The sequence below is a fragment of the Solea senegalensis genome, linkage group LG17, assembly GCF_019176455.1.
Source record: "Solea senegalensis isolate Sse05_10M linkage group LG17, IFAPA_SoseM_1, whole genome shotgun sequence".
NCBI classification, from domain to species: Eukaryota; Metazoa; Chordata; class Actinopteri; order Pleuronectiformes; family Soleidae; genus Solea; species Solea senegalensis.
Genome location: NC_058037.1, coordinates 11,989,613 through 12,008,457, shown reverse-complemented (window position 1 = coordinate 12,008,457; position 18,845 = coordinate 11,989,613). Strand labels below are relative to the sequence as shown.

Below are 18,845 nucleotides of genomic sequence, written 5' to 3'. Positions count from 1 at the left end.
TCTGACAACATGAAAACCGTGCAATGAGCAATCTCCACCATCCATTGCAGTGGAGGGGGATTCGATATGCTTCCATGCAAGCACACTGACAGAGGTGGGGAGGATGAGGGCGAGGGTGCAGTGGAAAGAATGAGACTGAGTCAGGTGTGTCTGCTTGCTGGTCTCTCTCTCACCCCCCTCACACACACACACACACACATACGTTGCAGCATCCCAACACCACCAGCATCACCAGGTGCAGTGGCTCTAGACCTATGTGTGCGTGAGAGAGAGAGAGGAGAGAGTGAGGGAGGGGGAGATGAAAGAAACGGGAGAGAGAGGGGGGAGAGAGAGAGAGAAGGCTGGCAAGGTAGCAGGATTTGTGTCGAAGCCTCTGCTCTGTCAGACATGCGCAGGAGCGTCAGCAGCAGCAGCAGCAGCGCCGCCACCGCTGCTCTGCGTTTCCGCCTTGGCTGAGCGGCGCGCACGGCTCACAAAGTAGGGGAGGGGAGGGCAGCCTGAGCCTGAGCCGAGAGGAAGAGAGCGGAGCCACCAAGACGCAGTGTGGCACAGCACGGACTCCGAGTGAATTACACCGACGCACCAACATCCCCAGCAGCGCGTCTCCGAAATTTCGCGTCAAGGAGCGCGGGAGCCCCCAGTGGAGCAGAGTGCACCTGAGCCTTCCATCATGGAGCCTGCGATAAAAAGCCATTACTAAAATGTGAGATTTACACAGGAATTCAGAGAGAGAGAGAGAGAGAGAGAGAGAGAGAGCGATAGACAGACAGACAGAGAGAGGGAGAGAGGGAAAGCGTGTGTATGTGTGTGTGTGTAAGAGAGAGAGAGAGAGAGAGTGAGAGAGAGAGAGAGAGAGAAAGTAGCTATCTCCTGTATCTTCTGCGGGTGATCTCCATTCTGTGCTCCGCAGTCTGAAAATGAAGAAGTTCAACATCAGGAAGGTGCTGGACGGTTTGAAAGAGGTCTCCTCCTCCGCCCCGTCGGTCCAAGTGGGACCACAGGAGAACCATCTGATCCAGGAGACCCTCCAGTCCGACCATTTCCAGCTCTGCAAGGTTGGCGACACTCGTGATTTTTGCCCTGCCATTGCATTCACCATCGACCCCCCTCCTCCTCTCTCCTCCTCCTCCTCCTCCCCTTCTCCCCCCCCCGCATGTCCTCCACATGTAGTTTCTTCATTATTCAGTTTGTGATGCGCATATCCAGCCGTCACAGGAGGACACAGCAGGTGTGTGTGCAGAGTCTTTTTTTCCTCTCTGTGTTCCTCCTCTTCTAAAACTGCTGTAACATACAATGCTGATCTGATGGGTTTTGGATCCCATCAGATCAGCATTGGTTCCTTTTCCAATGGCATGGCACTCCGTATAACCTTGTCTTTCTACTGTGGCGACAGGAGAAGACACAAGTTCCTATATGTTTTTGTTGTTGTGTTACAGTGTGTGATGAAGGAGGACCACTACCCTCTGTGGAAATGTGTGCGCCTGGCATGAACTGTCATATGGAGGGGTTGGGCCAAACTGATCCCCTCTTGCATAATAGGCTGGGTTTGGATTAGTAAAACGGTGGTTTCTGGTCGATGCCACCTCTCTCTCTCTCTCTCACCCCCCTCCCCTCCACACACACCACTTTACCCCCCACTTTATTGATCCATTAAGGACTGGTGGCGCCTGTTTGGAAGGGGGGAAAAAAATAGCTTCCCCTCCTCTTGTCTGATTTTGCCACAACCCTGCATGAGGTTGATTTAACACTCAATTTGCATGCTATGCAGCCTTAACTCACCATAGTGTTAAACGTCTCAATAGCAGCATGAAGTGATTGTTGTTTAATATCAAGGCTGTGCATGCTCATTTGGAACCAGGTGCCTGTGTCATTGATCTGACACGACAGGTTCTCTGTGAGTCTGGAGGTCACAGTCATGGAAGTTTTATCATTGTTTCTGTTGCCTTTTACTATTGTGTGAAAGTGTACGACGGATAAACTTTTTTTTTTTATCATCATAAGAGTGGTCAGAAGTAATATTTTACGAGTGCCTGGGGTAATAAGTAGAAAACTTAGGCAGCATAAAGAAGAGTCCACACACGTTAGGGCTTAGGGGATAGTTTGGTTTAGTGCCTAGAAAAACCCAGCAGAGAGATTTCAGGTTTGATTGCTACTGCAGCCTTGATGTGTCCATCAACAGCTACAGCAACAGCCGGGCATCTGATTGAAGTCTCTCTCCAAAGCACTGCTGCACCTCCACAGTCTGTCTGGACGGAGACTCACACTGTAATGTTTCTCTGTGAGGAAGACAGGTGTTTCTGCTGCACTGAGTGCTTCTTATGTAACGCGCTTTAGCCTTCTGCTGCTAAACAAACAAATCCAACAGCCCACCACTGGCTGACTGATGCCATTAAGCCACAGTCACACGCGCAAATCAGGGTGGACATAAATAAAAAAAACAAAAAAAACAAAAACAAAACAAAAACGTGGGTCAAGGAATATCTTCCGAAGTACAATGCAAGAAATTGCTCCTTATCGACATGCTTTCTGTATGTATTATTCCCAGACTTCAGTGTAATCACGACTTCACGTGGGTGGAGGGAGTGAGAGAAGTAAAACGAGATGAAACGGAGAAGTGAGAGAGATGGAGTCTCAAAATAGGCCCCGCAATTATAAAAAGATCCTAAATAGTGATGACAAATATCAGGCTCTCGCGAAAACAAAAAACAGGGTAGACACACGTTTGTTTTCTTGCTTTCCTTTTCTCTTGTCAGCAAAAATGTAGGCTTTATGTGTCTGCTTCAACACTTCTGTCTGAGCTATATGATGTTCACACAAATCAAATTGTGTGACATCCTCTGACAAAACAACGCCCCTATATTTGTATGTCTCTTCAACACATTCATTTTTTCCCTGTTTTCCTCACAGACTGTCCGTCATGGGTTCCCCTATCAGCCGTCGGCCATGGCTTTTGACCCTGTGCAGAAGATACTGGCCATCGGCACCCAGAGTGGAGCTCTCAGATTGTATCCTTTCTTAGTTTTCCCTGAGTTGTTATAGGTCGCTGTGGCCTGTGGCAGCTCCTCTGGGCAGCTGCATCCCTGGGAGGCAGCAGCAGCAGGTAAGGGAACAAATGTCTGAGCTGCCATTGAGTTTTCAGTGTATTTTGTGAAGAGTTTTTGGTAGTCCTTTTTAAGAGCTGACAGCTTGCTGGTTGTTTTTAACCCAACGCAGATGTTGTCACATGGTGAAATATCACTCAAAGCACCTTTGGCAATGCTTTGAAGTTACAGTTCTACAACGACCAACAACATACTCAGCTGAATCTCTATTGCGTTCCACATCGTAGCTGCGTAGCGTATTTGCTCGCCCAAGAACGCACTTCGAGAAAGTCCACAGATTAAACTATGTAGTAGAGGTAACTCGCATTAGCCTTCTTGCAGTATGAGGATGTTAACACAAACAGGGACAACAGCTTGGTGCAAAATGGCACCACGGGGAGTCGTATAGCTTCAGAGAACGCCCGCGAGTGCGCCTTTGTCAGGTTGCTTTTACTGGTCCTCCATGTGTTCTCCTGCCTGTCCGACAACCTTTGCCAGCTCATTATTGTGTGATGAAGAGCTGTCGGCCTGTCCGTCCCTCGTTCCCACCTGCTGGCAGCTATAGTTGTGACTCAGTCTTGCTCACCTGCGCTGGAAAGGTGAGGATATAAACGGAGACTCTCGCAGAGTCGCTGGCAGAGCAGAATGTACCAAGCTACTTTTGGCAGACTTATAAAAAGACAACGGTGGGCAGTCTTTCTGTCTTTAGTGTGGTTTTTCCTGACAGACTGAGAAAGACACGGGAGATAATCCTGAAATGTTCCTAAAGATTTACAGATTCAACAGAATACATGCATATCATCATCCCAAGCAGAGCCTATTCTGCCAGTCGCATGCATGTATTATTATAGATATAAGATGAAATCCTTCCTCTGGTGGACATACAATGTTGGGGCAGATGCTGTAACTGGTGAATAAGATTAATGGGGCTTATGTCCTGGTTGGTGCATAACTCCTTTGATAAACTCTGTAAGGAAAAGCTGTACTTGAGGCATATAGGTATCCCATAACTAAACAGCCTAGGGTAAGCTTGCATTCTCCCTGGTTCTTGTCAGGTGGCTCCTGCTAGCTCAGCTGAAGCTGGTCACTTTGAAATTGAATGAACAGTGTAATCTGTGTGTGAGTGATGTGGATCTGATAGAGTCTTATCTGAGTCAGAGGGACGGTGAGTTGGGAGTCGTCCATTTATTTGTCATGATGGTTTTTCCTCCCCTGTCATTTGCTACACAGTCAGCCCTGTTTCTTTATCTGATGGCAATGATACCAGCGTGGCACAGATCGTTATGGAGATTTTATGACTCACGGTTTTTGCGTTGCCATGCTGCAGCTCCTAGGGTTATGTATGATGCGTTTCAGAGTGCAGCCATAGTGCGCCACAGGACCTACATCTATGTCCTGGAAGTGATGCTGTTTGCAGTTGGTGGCAACCAAGAGTTGTTGATGTTAGTGCATGTCTGTGGATATTTGTGCCTGTTTGCCTCGCTGCCTTGCCAGAACATTTGGCTGCACCACTGTCCCATGGAGGATTACAGGAAGTGGCAGATCAAGGGCCTCAGTCTGGCAGCGTGGCAGAGGACGGAGAATTACAGCAGGCACAGGAGGAGTGTGTGTGTGTGTGTGTGTGTGTGTGTGTGCATACATGTCGCTGTGTGTGAGAGTGTGAGTGACTCCTCTGAGGACATGGTTGATCCATCCAGCCATGAAGCCCAGTCATTTCTGTGATCCCCCAAAACTGTCTCCTGTTTGATGCTCACCACTGACTCTGCTGCTGCTGCTGCTGCTGCTGCTGCCTCCATTATCCAGCTGGGTCGATGACATTGTCCCTTTGGTGTTGTCTAGAGGAGGGACAGAAGAGGAGTGAAGAGAGAGAGGGGTTTGGCAGGAGAACCAGTGGAGAGGACAGGCCGATAGATATGTGTGTGTGAGAGAGAGACAGGCTATCCCCCTGCTTAAGATCTAATGGCTAGGAATAGAACCATTATTGATCTGTGTATGGTAATGCACTGAGACACACACACGCACACACACACACACGCTTGTCTTGAGCATTTAGTAAACAAGTTCACTAAATTGTAGCATACATGTAAGCAAAAATGCAGTGTTGGTGACCAATTCCGGTTTGGTTTGCAGATAGATGGACGGCAGACTTAAATTCTTTGCGCTGATGTCATTTAAACATCAGTGGCAGGTTGTTGACACAGAGGTGAGCTTGTACCGTAAAGAGGGATCCATCCATCCATCCATCCATCCATCCATCCCTCCCTCCCTCATCTACCGCTTTATCCTCCACAGGAGGGTCACGGAGGCAGCTGTGCCAATCTCTGCTGACATAGGGCGATGGGCGGGATACACCGCCAGTCCACCACAGGGACACATATAAATACCAACAACATCCACTCTCACATCCACGGTCAATTTAGAGTGTCCAATTGACCTAATCCCCATATTGCATGTTTTTGGACTGTGGGAGGAAACCGGAAAAAATACATGCACGGTCTTCTTGCTGCGAAGGCAAGAGTGCTAACCACTATACCAACCATGTGGTGTAGTGGAAGAAAACAGGGATTTAAGACCAAAAAAGTAGGGCTAGTTCAACACAATGCTACTTTAAGTCCTGATAAGCTTCACCTTTTCAATGTAACATATATCCTGTATCAAAGGCCGTGGAAAAGCCATTCTTGACATTATTCTTTGAACAGTTTTAAGTGAGTTGTGTTTTCGTTGGACAAAGTTGTTGCTGCACATGTTAAACAACACTTAAGGTGTGGAAGAGTGAGTCATTATTGTTATTGGCACTGGCTTTGAAATAAACAGCAATAACCGACTGGATCCTTGTGTGTGTTCTGAGGCGTAATGTTAGAGGAAATAAACAGGTTTTTTTTTTTTGTAGAGCTCTGCGTAATGCACTTTACTGTGTTAACGGGAGAGTTTGTCACTGCTTGGGAGGAATAATGGCACTTAGCCGATTTTTGGCAGCGTGTCATTATTAATGCCACATTTGAATGTGTATGTGTCTCTGTGTCTCTCTGTGTGTGTGTGTGTGTGTGTGTGTGCGTGTGCGTGTGTGTGTGTGTGTGGTTTTTGGGCGTTCTGCGGCGGTGCTCACCTCCCAAGAGAGCCGGCTCCTCACTGGCGGGGGCCGCGACAAATGGCAGTGCTATAACTCAGACATTCCCTGTGAGCGAGCAAGACGCTGATCGATAGATCAAATTGTCACTCTATGCTCTGCCAGATTATATCATCGACAGGCGCGGGACAACATGGGCCACACATGCCAGTGGGGGCACACACACGCGGACATCTAATGATGGATGACTTAAAAATGTTAGTGGAGGACATGCCCACAAAAAGAAATACTGTGCAGTGACATGCATGCAGAAATAACTAGGATCACACACATTTACACTCGCTCACGTAGCTTCTTGCAGAACAGTCTTGCTCTCTCTCTCTGACTGACAGCAGCCTGGTGCAGATTTTCATCTTCATCATTAATCTGCCTTCGGTAATAACTGCGAACCCTTTAAAGTTTTGTCTACAGCCACAGGAAGAATCTTGAAAAATGAGTGGAGATACTTTTAAGTGAGGAAAAAGAAGGTGTTCAGAGCACCTGATTGCATATTGTGATGGGAATTTCAATATATTCACTGTTTAGAAATTCTACCACGACATACACTTCTGTGTTTAATCAATCATTTTAATTTTGTTTACAAATTCTTCAGTATCTTTAGCGACAGAGGGATAGGAAATTGTGTGAAACAGTCCTTTGCATGGAGCTCTCTTTCTAGTTCATTGCTTCAAGAGTGCAAAGCTTACAGATCTGTTTTGTCGTATCTTTGTCCTCATCTTGCGTTATTCTTGACGGGATTGTTGTAAGTTGACTCTTGTAGAAGGCAGTTTTACAGGGCAGCTCAGGCCCGAGTGTGTGTGTGTGTGTGTGTGTGTGTGTGTGTGTGTGTGTGTGTGTGTGTGTGTTGTGACTCGGTTTATGTAATAATGTGCCGGAGATTTGTGCCCCGCGAAGAAGGCGCTGATAGAGGCGGCGGCGGTCTCATCAAAGGAGTTAAGCCTCTTCTGCTGCCTGATGCCACTGTGTATATTGTGTGAGCAGTGTTTTTTTTTTTGGGGTCTGTGTTGAAATCTCCAGGAAAAGTCGTTCCTGGGTCAGTTGGTAGCGGGGTTAGCTTGCAGTAGCATATGGGGCGTGGAGGCGTCGTGCAGAATCAAGATGGATTAGTCTCTCATCCCAGACGACCTTATTTCACTTTTCACAGAACAATAAGTGTGGGCAAGAGACGGGAAAATATCTGGAAATTCAGTCAACTTGCTGCATCTGATTGAAGTTTTTTCTGTGTGTATGTGTGTGTGCATAGACTGATAACATTGATTTTCCTCCATTTCTCATCAGTGTATACATAAAAATAATAGAAAACAAGCTGTACATAATGTGTGTGTGAGAGAGAGATACAGAGCAACAATGGCTTAGAGGTCACCAACCTGTGCACTAATTATTCCCAACAGATGGCAGTCAACGCTTGAGTGGGTCATTGTAAATATACAGTGTCATGTGGTCTGGAGAGAGAATAAATTGGTTCAGGTTTCCACACTTAGAGGGCATATATGTACATATGTACGTTTATATGTATGTATATATATATCTATATATATATATAGATATATATATATCTGCTGCAGTGGTTGATGCTTGGCTCGAATCTGACGAGTGAAGCTCCTGTGTTTTGATCAAGCAAATCAGGCGCTGCTGTGTTTGCTGCTCCGGAATTGCTTGTCACAATGTTTTGAAGTGCTAATTAGGCAACATCATTCCAAAGTAAACTCAACATTACGGAAATTACTTTCCAACCTGACGTGAGGCCTGATACCGGATGCTGCTGCACCGGAGGCTTTGTTTTGCAGATGATATAGAGGCCAGTGCTTAATCTCAGTCTTTCAGGCACACCGTCTTCTAGAGTCTGGTTAAACTTTCTTGCTTACATCATGTCTGATCATCGTTTTAACAATGCTGACTTGCTAGCGCAGTGCCTTTTTTATTTTATTTTAGATTAAGTAGAAACAATAGCCCAAGCGATGGGAAAAAAGTACCTAATTTGTATAAAAAAACAACAACAGAATGATTCTTTCAGGTTTTGTTATTCCTGAGGGTGGTGATTTTACAATGGTTTAAGGTTTGAGCTCCTGCATAACCATCGTGTTGTCAGTCTTGCCGAGTCCATTCCACAATGCACGCACAATGCTGTCGGCCCCGGTGTGATTTATGATCTGCTTTGCTTCAAACGAGCGCCTTTTCAGCGTTTCTGTGGCCACTTGTGAGGACCGTGTTCCTTTTTATGTATTGATTTACACTCGTCTTGTTCCTGGTCAATATGGTCCTCCACTGTAACAGCACTCTTGTGACCAGTGTCTAGTTCCCACACCACAGAGGTCCCTCATCATAAAGAGTCAAGTTTCTAAAGCAAATGAACCAGCGTTCTTTATTGGATTCTCTGTGTCGCGCTGTCTGATGCAGTAGTTATGGGATGTGTATGCCGTGTGTGTGTGTGTGTGTGTGTGTGTGTATGTGTGTGTGGTAACACGATGCCTCCTATTGATTAGCTATTGCGGTTCATTTGTGAGTCTGAGTTTTTAATTACGACGACGCTTTCTTTAATTCCTTGAAGACTAAATGCTTCACTTCTCGGAGCATATTACCAGCGATTCCTTTACAACTGTCGAATTAAAACAAATGATGCACTTTACCATTTGTCTTTTAAATAAGTGAGTGTTCAGTTTGATGACTGAGTACAAGTTGCTGCTACTTTGGCATGTAGCGACTGTCCATGTAAATATCATATCATCATATGATGATATGTGCTGTAAATCCAGTGTCTCGGTGAATTTGCCGGCTCATACGTGACACTGACAGAGAGTTGGCCGGGTGAGATCGAATTAAAGCCATTGTTGAGGTCGGAGGAGAATGCGGTGCCTTTCAATTACCTTGAGTGTGCACAGCTTGGAGAGAGTTGAGATGAGACATCTGGTGTGTAAGCACGAGTTCGACCACAGGTCCTGGACTGTAGCTGTCTGTGAACTTCACTCCTTTCCTCCCACAGCAGGAGACGGAGTATGATGCAGTGTTTTTGTCTCAAGGTGCCCTGGTTTGACTTTAAAGGCTTCACCGCGAGTGATCGAGAATCCTGCGTTTCATCAGCTAAGAATAGACAAAAAAAAGAAGAAGAAGAAGAGAGGCCGTCCTGTTTGAAAAATATTTGTGTGAATCGCTGACACTGGGGTTTTTAACTTTGATGTTGTGAGGTGTTGAAGTGTGGCATTGTTGAGTCTAACTTGTGCTGTCACGTTGGCACCGCCCCTGTGGTGCCTGTAAAGGCGACTGGCGCCCAGGACGCCGTGAAGCACACACACATTTTTCTAATCTTGCTTTTTGCCCTGCCCTTCATGTGACCTCCAGGTCTATATAGGGTCTGTGATTGAAGTATTCCTCCCTGTTTTTTATTCTCTCTTGCACTATATGTTTACCCCTTTCCACTCTTGTGTAATTCACATTCCCAGGGATATAATTGTTTTGTTCTTTTAGGAATGCAGGATTTTTCTAATGGGATTTAGTGTTTTTGTGCTCCTGGTCCTCCTGCTGATTCTCTGCAGCTCATTATTTTTGTGCAGCTACTGTAGGTAATCTTCTCCCCACTCTCTAGGGGCTCTGCTCCCTCCATGTTTTAATGTTTAATATGTTTTCTTATCATTTCTTTTTGTAACCCCTCCGCTCCCAAGAGCCTATACTGTCGCCACATAAGCCCCTGTATCATTATGTGTATTTATTGTTTACTACTTGCTCCTAAGTTTCTCTCTCATCTCCCGTGTTATACTGCGCAGCATATAATCTTAACCTCACATGATAAGAAATTGCAGAGCTTTACTGTAAAGTCATTACTTTCGAAGCAGTGATGCGTGCAAGTATTTAATCAGATCATACATGTAGTGTTACTTGTCTGCCTGGTTTAGTGTGTTCGTAATGTCGTTGAGAATATAATGGGTTTTATAAAAGGGATTCACTTGTTCTTCATTGGTACTTTAAAGCATGAAAATCTGAGTCCACGTACATTGTAGCAGAGGATTTAAAGGCTAAAGTGACCCTCCATGTAAAGCTTTTTCCCAAAATCCTGATTACAGGTAAATCGTGGGCTAATAAACTAGCCTCCTCCCATTGGTTGGTGTCTGTTGCTATGCCATTTAATACTTGTTTTTGTACTCAAGAGTGTACTTGAATAGCGCCTTCCCTACATAAGCTTGTTTTCTGAGTCCCAACTGTCTGACTAGACACTAAAAACCTAGGTAAGACTTCATGTTTTAACCCTCAGACAACATGCCAATAATCCACTTTGTTTCCAAAGTAACATTCTCTACAGGACATGGAGCAATTAAACTATCTATTGTAAACATATAATCACTATATTACAGTACATTTACATGAGCACATCACTCTGTGAGAAGCTAAAATTAAAATGTTTATCCCTGCATAAGCAGACCATAACCCACAGATTTTAATATGCAATACTTAAAAAAAGAAAAGAAAGGAAAAGCAGCAAAACCCTCATGTTATAAAACCCTGGAAACTCAAACGACTTGAGTTGATTACTGAGTTGACTTTTCTTTCCTGTTCTAATTTTAAAGGCATGCATAAATAAATGAAGTGTCTCCATAGTCCTCCACTTAACACCGCCACCATAGAGCCGTGCTCTCCTATTTCTTTTCAGTGCATCATTTTCAGTTTGATTTGAAACTCAGACCTGATTTATATTAGCGTAGAGCTTGCGAGGCACACACTTTGTGCATACCTAAATTGTAGAACAGGTGTGTGAGGAGACAGAGACTGTCCTGGTTTAACGCCGTGCAGGCAACAAACTGTGAGCACCTAATGGCCGTGGGCTGTGTAAATGGTTGGTTATGACCTTACTAAAATCTATACACTCACTCACTCTGTCTGCAAGGTCCTCGAAACACACACATGCGCACGCACGCACGCACACACACACATGCACAGTTCAGAGGGACCGTGAGGCTTCCAAAGTACCAGACCTTGAGGAATTGCCTGTCACTGCGATTGTGTGTGCAGAGACGTGTGTGTGTCTGTCTGTGTGTGTGTGTGAGAGTGTGTGTCAAGTCTCCTGCACACAGCGATAGAGCTGTACAGTATGTGACTTCAGCTTCACACATACAGCACTTGTGTGTATCCTTTGCTATGGTTTTTATATTTATGTGCAGTTTGCCACAGCAAGGACTTAACACCCAGTAAAAGGTGCAGCCAGGTCAAACATCTGTTCTGGCAGAAGCACAAACACATTATTCTACAGTTTTATAGCAGTAAAGCTCGACGTTTCAGGCCAGTATTACACAACTGGTCTTTTTCTCTTTTTCATGTGTTTTTTTTACTAAAGGCTCATTTCTACATAGTCAACTCAATCAAATTCATCTGGGGAATATTAGTGTCTCTGTCTGCAGTAGATTACAAGGGACAGTGACGCTAATAGTGGTAGCATGTTATGGAATTTATATTATAAACATATTTTCCAAATAGCTCTGCTTTCATTCAAAAGTGTCCATAGAGGAGTATTGCACACTAAAGACCTTATGTCAAATGATGAATTTGTGAAAATGACTATATTTTTCAGTTCCAGACACCCGTGACTAAATGTTTTGTACCTTTTGTAGACCCCCTGCGATCTCTACGTTGTAATGCACATGTGATAATGGTTAACTTGGGCATCATATCGTTGAAATTGCCCTTATTATCCTCAGGAAATGTCAGGTTATTCTTAATGTTTTGTAAAAAAGATACTTCATTACATGTGAAACAAAGGGAAACATTTGGAGTTCTTGTTGCTCATAGGTTATTATGCTATTATTTTACTTATTTGTGGCCCCTGAACTAAAAATGAGTTTGACACCCCTGCTCCAAGGATTGTGGGGGAATCTGGAGCCAGTCCCAGCTGATGCTGGATAGCCTTTCAGTGTTGATGTATATTTAAAATTCTTCAAGTTCATGCACTTGCACAGGAAATAGTGATTTGTCCTTGACGTGAGGCTGTTATGTAATTACAAATCTTTGATGTATCACTTAAAAAAAAACTGCTGCTTGAAGCATCTTCAGCTTTGGTTCGCCCAGGACAAAGTGTGCGCATGTGCTGAGTTGAATCGACAAAGTCATCTGGGGTCTGCCTCTTTATCTATCATTTCTGTGTCCCTCCGACCTGACAGCCCATCATAGGTCTTCTGTGTTTTCCTGTTTCCTCGCTCTTCCTCTTGCTGACAGCAATATCACAACAACAACAACAACAACATGTTCTTCCGCTCAAGAGAGAAGACTCGAGAAATATCCGCCCAGTGACTTGAGCCTCGCACTATAGATGGCATTTTTATCACGGACTCTAAAGTAAAGCTGTTGTCCGAGACCAACTCTAACTCTCTGAAGCTGTGATTGTGCCGAGGACTTGGCACTGCCTTTGCCTGTCAATAAGAGCTACGCAAATCTTGACGTTTGGCTTCCTCCACCCTGCTGGTAGCTGCGATGATATTTACCACCCGCCGCTCCTCTCTAGGCTGCCCTTCTGTATGCCGTCATGCTGAGTCCCTGTAGGGAAGAGACACATGTGTCATATGACGTGATGCCCTGCCACATGGCTGTCATGCGCACAGACCTCCACCCCCCCCTCCTCTTCCTCCTCCGCTCTCAGCCAGTTGGTGTGTGTGATATAGGCTTATTTTTATGTGCGCATGAGGCTGGTTATGTCGAGCATGTGCGTCTCGTGTGTGTAATGTGACTGACCGAGGGGCTGTTTGTGCTTCTCTGTCTGATTGCACTAGAATGCGGATTATGTTGTGATGTGGGAACGGTGGGGGGAGGGGAGAAAAAAGGTTGAGATGTCTCCAGTCTTCAGATGTATGGAGGAAAAGATCGAGGAGTTGCACTTCTGCAGGTCCAGACACAAAGCACTACAGTTCATAGTGTCTGTGTGAATGCATCATCCAGACAGGGAGTTGGCAGACTCGACAGGAGGGGGTGTATTGCTTTCTATTTCTTTTCTTCTTTTTTTTAACAACACCAGCAATTTCTTGTGTAGCATCAACACGGTGCAGAGCTGTAAAGATCCCAACACCTAAAACAGAGCTGCAGACGTGTCCTTGGTTTGTCATTCAGTGCAGCACCACCAGGCCCGAATCCCTGCAGCTATAGGAAGATGGGAGGTAAAGCAACACAGGAGGAGTGGAGGGATGAAGCCGCCGCAGACTGACGAAGTTGCATCTAAGTTTAGAAAAGTGAAGAGGAGGAATAAGAATTAGAAAAAAAAAGGTAAAGTGTGCTGTTGGAGTGACTGCATGTGGAGCCAGCCAAGTTTCCCTGTGTTTCACAGCCATTCATCTCCGTGACTCAGAGCCCTGGTGTTGTGTGGGCGGGGTTTGCAGGGATGGGAAAGGCAGCGACTGGCTCCTGACGGTGCATTCATGCAGCCTGCTGCCCGAGCTCAATCAACCCAACTTTTCTCACAGAGCTCCACAGATCCGGCCCATCCCCTCCACGTAGTCTGCAGATCCTCCTTCCTTTATCTATTGTGCTGGATTTGATTCACAACAAGGACAGCCCGTGAAAGAACAGACTATTCTGTAGCTTATGCCTCGCTGCTTCTATTCCAGTGATGGAGCTGCTTATTTGGGTGATAAGCCAGAAGCCCTTGCTGTCTCCTAGACGTCAACGGGAGTGAATGATGTACAGGCAGCACTAGAGGTCTCGGCTAACCATGCCACTAGGCCCCCATTAAGCCTCGATTGGGCTCTATTGGCCTGATTTCTCTTCCTGTCTGGCGCTTGGCAATGTTTTTGCTTTCACATTAGACGCGGGTGTTGATGATTGCCGAGTACAATGAGGGAGGACAACGGTGGGTACATTAACCCTCACTGGCACCGTCGCAGACTTGACAATATTAGAATCCAGAGAGATAGCACATGGCGGTGACTCTTTCTCTGTTAAGTCATTAATGTCATTTACTGTGCTGTATACTTCACTGGCAGAGTTTTTTTATATATATTGTGTAATACAAAAATGACGCCGTGGGAGCGATTGCACGTCTTACAAACTGTTGCTGCAGTGCCATGCATTTTTAATGGCTAAGGCCATTGTGGCAGGCTGTGTTCTCTGTGCGTGTGGATTTACTGCATGTGTGCTTGTGCACACACGTGTAGTATGTGTGCTCTTTGTGAGCGGTCATACTTGTGGGCCAGTACGATGAGAGAATCAAGCACTTGTTTACTTCATTTGCCTTTAAAACTGGGAATATGGAGTTGCCAATATATAATACAGTGTTCCAATGATGTGCTTTCTGTTTTGAGCAAATATCTTCCTCTCACTAATTAATTTATCATCATCGTTGCAAAAAAATAAAGGTTATTTCAGAAAGACCATGCAGATATGCATTACAAGTACTACAAGTATTACAAGTTGAATCAATCTGGTTGAGTACAGTGTTAGCCAGTACATGGTGTGATCTTTAAAGCTTTATCCAACTGTGTCCTTTGATTTCACAGAACAAACAGATTACTTGAACGTCATTATATTAAATAACAGTGTGAGATTTGGAACCAAAATCACCGTTGTGCTTTCTTTGACATACTGCAGTGGGGATTAAAGACACTGTATATTCTTTTGCTGCAGTGTTGTTATCGGTCATGATTTAAGCCCAGTACTAGAGTGTCTTCCTTATCTAAACACGTATCATTAACTATGTGATCCAACTCTGCAAAGATTGAGATATGATTAAACTTAACAGGAATCTGTACATAAATTACATGCCGCCGTAATCTCCACAGAGCTGCTTCAATAACGCTGTTTGGAATGATTGTAGTTGCGGCGACTGTGTGTGGCGTGCAGTTTAATGATCTAACTGTAACATATCATTTATGAAGTGGTGTATTATTATGGATGAACCGTTCAGTGTCAAAAAGGTGTAAATCCTTGTTGAGATTAATCTTTCGCTCATTCCTTTGGTCTCCTTAGTATTGCTGTATTATCCTTAATGTTTTTAGTGCTTTGTTCCCCATAGTTAATGTGCAGCTGAGTTATTTATAATGCTAACTTTGGCCAGATCCATATATTCTAGAATTTACCATTAAAGGAATATTCACCGATTTGCATTTAACTTTGTATTACTAGACTAGAGGTAGGATTTTTGAAAAATTGTGCTTCCCAACCTCAGTTTCCCCTGAGTTGAGAAATATCTGCATTCTTTTCTTTGTTACGTGCCCACCAGTGACACTTGGTCCTGTTCATTCTGGGTCTAAAAAGTGTGGAATTAGCGTTGCAGTTTCAAGCCCCGGACTGGAATTCTGGGATTGAGAATACCTGGAAAGAGAAGACGCATTTGTAAGAATGCTGTTAATAAATCTGCTTACGCACAAGACACCGTCACACACATGAGGCGGGATGTGCTATACAGTAACCGTGAGCTGCCGTCACTTTACTGCAATGCACGCGTGTAGGCAAATGGCTCACAAGCGTCTGCAGTGTCATTACCATTTATGTTTGTGTGAGAGTGTGTGTGTGTGTGTGTGTGTGTGCACACACGTGTTTGTCGACTATTAACTGCCACGGTTGGGTTACCCAGCAGACATCCAGGAACAGCAGTGGAATAAAAAGGGAGGACGGGAATATGGAGAGAGAGAGATTGATCAAACAGGGAAGTGATAGAGATAAAAATGGCAGATATGGAATGAGCGAGAGAGGCAGAGAGGCAACAGAGGGGGATTAGCAGCCGTGCGAGGAAGACATTCTTTCCTTTTTGTGCTTTTAGTGTGTCTTCCACTCACTGCCTGTCACACAGTGATGAACCAGAATGCATCCTGGTCTGTGTGCTGTCCGACGTGGCACACCACATTTCTATGAACACACACACACACACACACACATAAACGGGGACAATCCTCTTGACTTATGTAACTGCCTTTGCTGCACTATGTACTCACTCCAGACCAGACCCCTCCCTCTGAGGGCCTGTATATAGTATGTGATGTGATTATGTGCGTCTGTCTCTTCTCCGTCGTCTCTATTTATTTACATTTACATTTACAAATGTACATTTACATTTTTCTTAACGCACAGGTGGATGCACGTCATCGAAGTAGGGTCGTGCAATGAATCTAAACTTGTGTCTCGATTACGATTACGGCCCCCAAATAATCAAAACTAAATTATTACAGAGGGGGGGCTTTTATTCTGAAAATAACGCTTTTAATGTTGTAACGGTGTCTGACTTCCGGTATGTCCCGCTGAAATGATCCTGATTTTAATTTTGACCCAAATAATCCTTAATCGAGCGGCCCTTCATCAAATTGCTGTTGTTTTAATTGTTTGATGTGTGACTTTCTTTTTTATTAATCCCGCATTTCAGACACAACGTCATGCTTTTACACAAGCCCCGAATTACTTAATCCAGTCTCATGCATCACCTACATTAATCCATAGTCACTCTCTCGCTTTATGCTGTTCAGTCAGTCAGTCTGTGTTTAACAGCTGTAATAATCCCTACATTATTTGGATTAGTGAGACACTTTATAGTTTATAAACGATTAATATTAGCAGCGTCTAACACGGATGTTCTTTGTTTAAAGCTAATTCTGAAGCATTTTTTTTTTGAGTAGAATAAAGTGGATAAATATATTTATTTATTTCCACCAATATTGCCAGATGTTGAAGACGTTGTCTGACGTGTCTCGGCTTTGCCTGCATAATAATCCACATTGTCCATGATAGCGATATAACAACAGCTCACAGTTTGTTGTTTCTTTGTGATGGGGTGAGGCGTGATGGGCACGTTGAATCTCAGAGTCATGTTTTGTTCCGTGATGAAGGCGTGTCCCATTTTTGTAGAAGCACATTTTAAACACAGTTCCATTGGCAAGGGGCAATTTTCAAAGGATCATCACAGAATCATCATGGAATAGTTTAATGTATTTATATCTTTCTACGTCCCTAGTAGATATAGGAAAGGATTGTTTGTTGTCATCATACATTGAAATGAGGAAATCCACACAGACACGGGCAAACTCCACACAGAAGGGTCCCAGGCCGGGAATCAAACCCAGCCCCGCCTCGCTGTGAGGCAACACTGCTAAAAAGCGACACCACCGTAGTTTCATCTCAGCATTTCTATATATTTGTGAATTTCATCTTGCACATGCCTGAAGTTTTATTCTCTGGAACCTGCATAGATTTTCTTGCTCAAACATCAGGTGTGGTAAGAACATGCAGATGTTTTTATTTCCCTCTCTGTGTATAAACATGTGCAATTGCACTGGCAGCCTTCAGTTCTGTAGTGGCTACACTTGGCCTTCTGTCTCGCATTAATCAAAGGACAGCAATTCGATTAATATTTTATATGCTGCATGACACTTTTGGCAAGATGCCCTTCTCCAGCATGCTGCTGGCAAAGTGACAACCATACAATGTACCAGGGGTGTGTCTAATTAGTCCTAAAGCAGACACAACAGAATTCAGCAGGGACTGCTGTACAGATAACTCAATCCATCAATCTTTATATACCCATAGATGCCCGTGTTACAGGGCTTTAATGGGTCATTGCAATGTCATCGTGATGATGTGATTTCCCTGCGATATTATAGCGCAGCTTTCATTTGACCTCTCTGTCTGTTCTGTGACTTTGTGTGTTTTACTGTTTGAGGCACAAAAATCAGGTAAATTCAGGCAGTCGCAGATATACAAAGTGTATCCCATCTGTCCCACCTGCCCCTCTTAATCCACATGAAGTGATTTAGCTGCCGCTGTCCTTGAAAACCGGAGCCGGCCTTGCACGGGTTGGTTAGATTGAAACATATTAGAGGCCAGCAGCGGCTAATCTCCTGTGGTCCTAACCTTTTTGAAAAGATTTATTTGATATCAGTTCCAGAGGGCGGAGGGAAGAAATACAACACATAGTGTATGTACACTTTCTTTGCTCGGGGATAGTGTTGGGACTATGGTGAGGTTTGCTCCAGAAACAAGTGTAACATAGCTGTGTTGGGTATATTTTCAGCTTTGTAAATGATGTACTTTTTAGCTCTTAACACCGAGCATATCACAGAAAACACATTAGCAAAAGCGCACTGCATTACCGTAATTACACAACGGTTTCGGAAAGCTGAGAAGTTATTACGGTAATTTTAATCCCGCTGTTGTAGGAAGCCGGCGAATCAGCTTCTTTGTCACCAGAGAATAGAGAGTTTGGCCTGTTTTTTACATTGAGACAAAAACTCAAAACAAATAATATTTTAAATATATGTTATACTGTTAAAATTTCAAATTTAATTTGTGGTGTTCATGTACAACTACAGCAGTGTTTTTCTTCATTTTAAATTGTTGATACACTATTTTAACATGCAGTAAATAACTGCCAGATATTGAAAGTTATTCTGGAAAAATTCACAGGACATGTTCTGGCTTTTTATGGGTTAAAATAAGTAAAAAAGTCCAGACGGACATTTTGAGGCTTAGGGGTTAATGACTTTTTTTGTTTGTTTAATGCTGCACTTATATAGCCAAATGCACCTGTTAATACCCAGTGCAGTACCTGGCACTGTATTAATTAGATTAACAGAAGTGTCTGATAAAAAAAGGTCCTATAGTTTGCATGTGTTTCTTTGGTGCTTGTGTTCCAACAAACACACACACACAATCTGACAGTGTAAATGTGTTAAAGGTTAATTTGGCAT

At 44.0% G+C, this 18,845-nt stretch overlaps 1 protein-coding gene across 6 annotated transcripts in view; it reads left to right on the top strand.

Moving 5' to 3' along the window:
- Window positions 1-18,845, top strand: part of stxbp5a (syntaxin binding protein 5a (tomosyn)) — an 82,261-nt gene continuing 63,416 nt past the window's right edge. For 3 of the 6 annotated variants that reach the window (XM_044048787.1, XM_044048786.1, XM_044048785.1), the window contains exons 1-3: window positions 440-703; window positions 911-1,055; window positions 2,908-3,005. In XM_044048787.1, the coding sequence (XP_043904722.1) occupies window positions 918-1,055; window positions 2,908-3,005 (236 nt within the window). In that variant the 5' untranslated portion in view covers window positions 440-703; window positions 911-917. Of the gene's footprint in view, window positions 95-438; window positions 704-910; window positions 1,056-1,436; window positions 3,006-18,845 lie in introns of those variants that run through there. The other 3 variants (XM_044048784.1, XM_044048783.1, XM_044048788.1) reach the window with 3 other exon arrangements.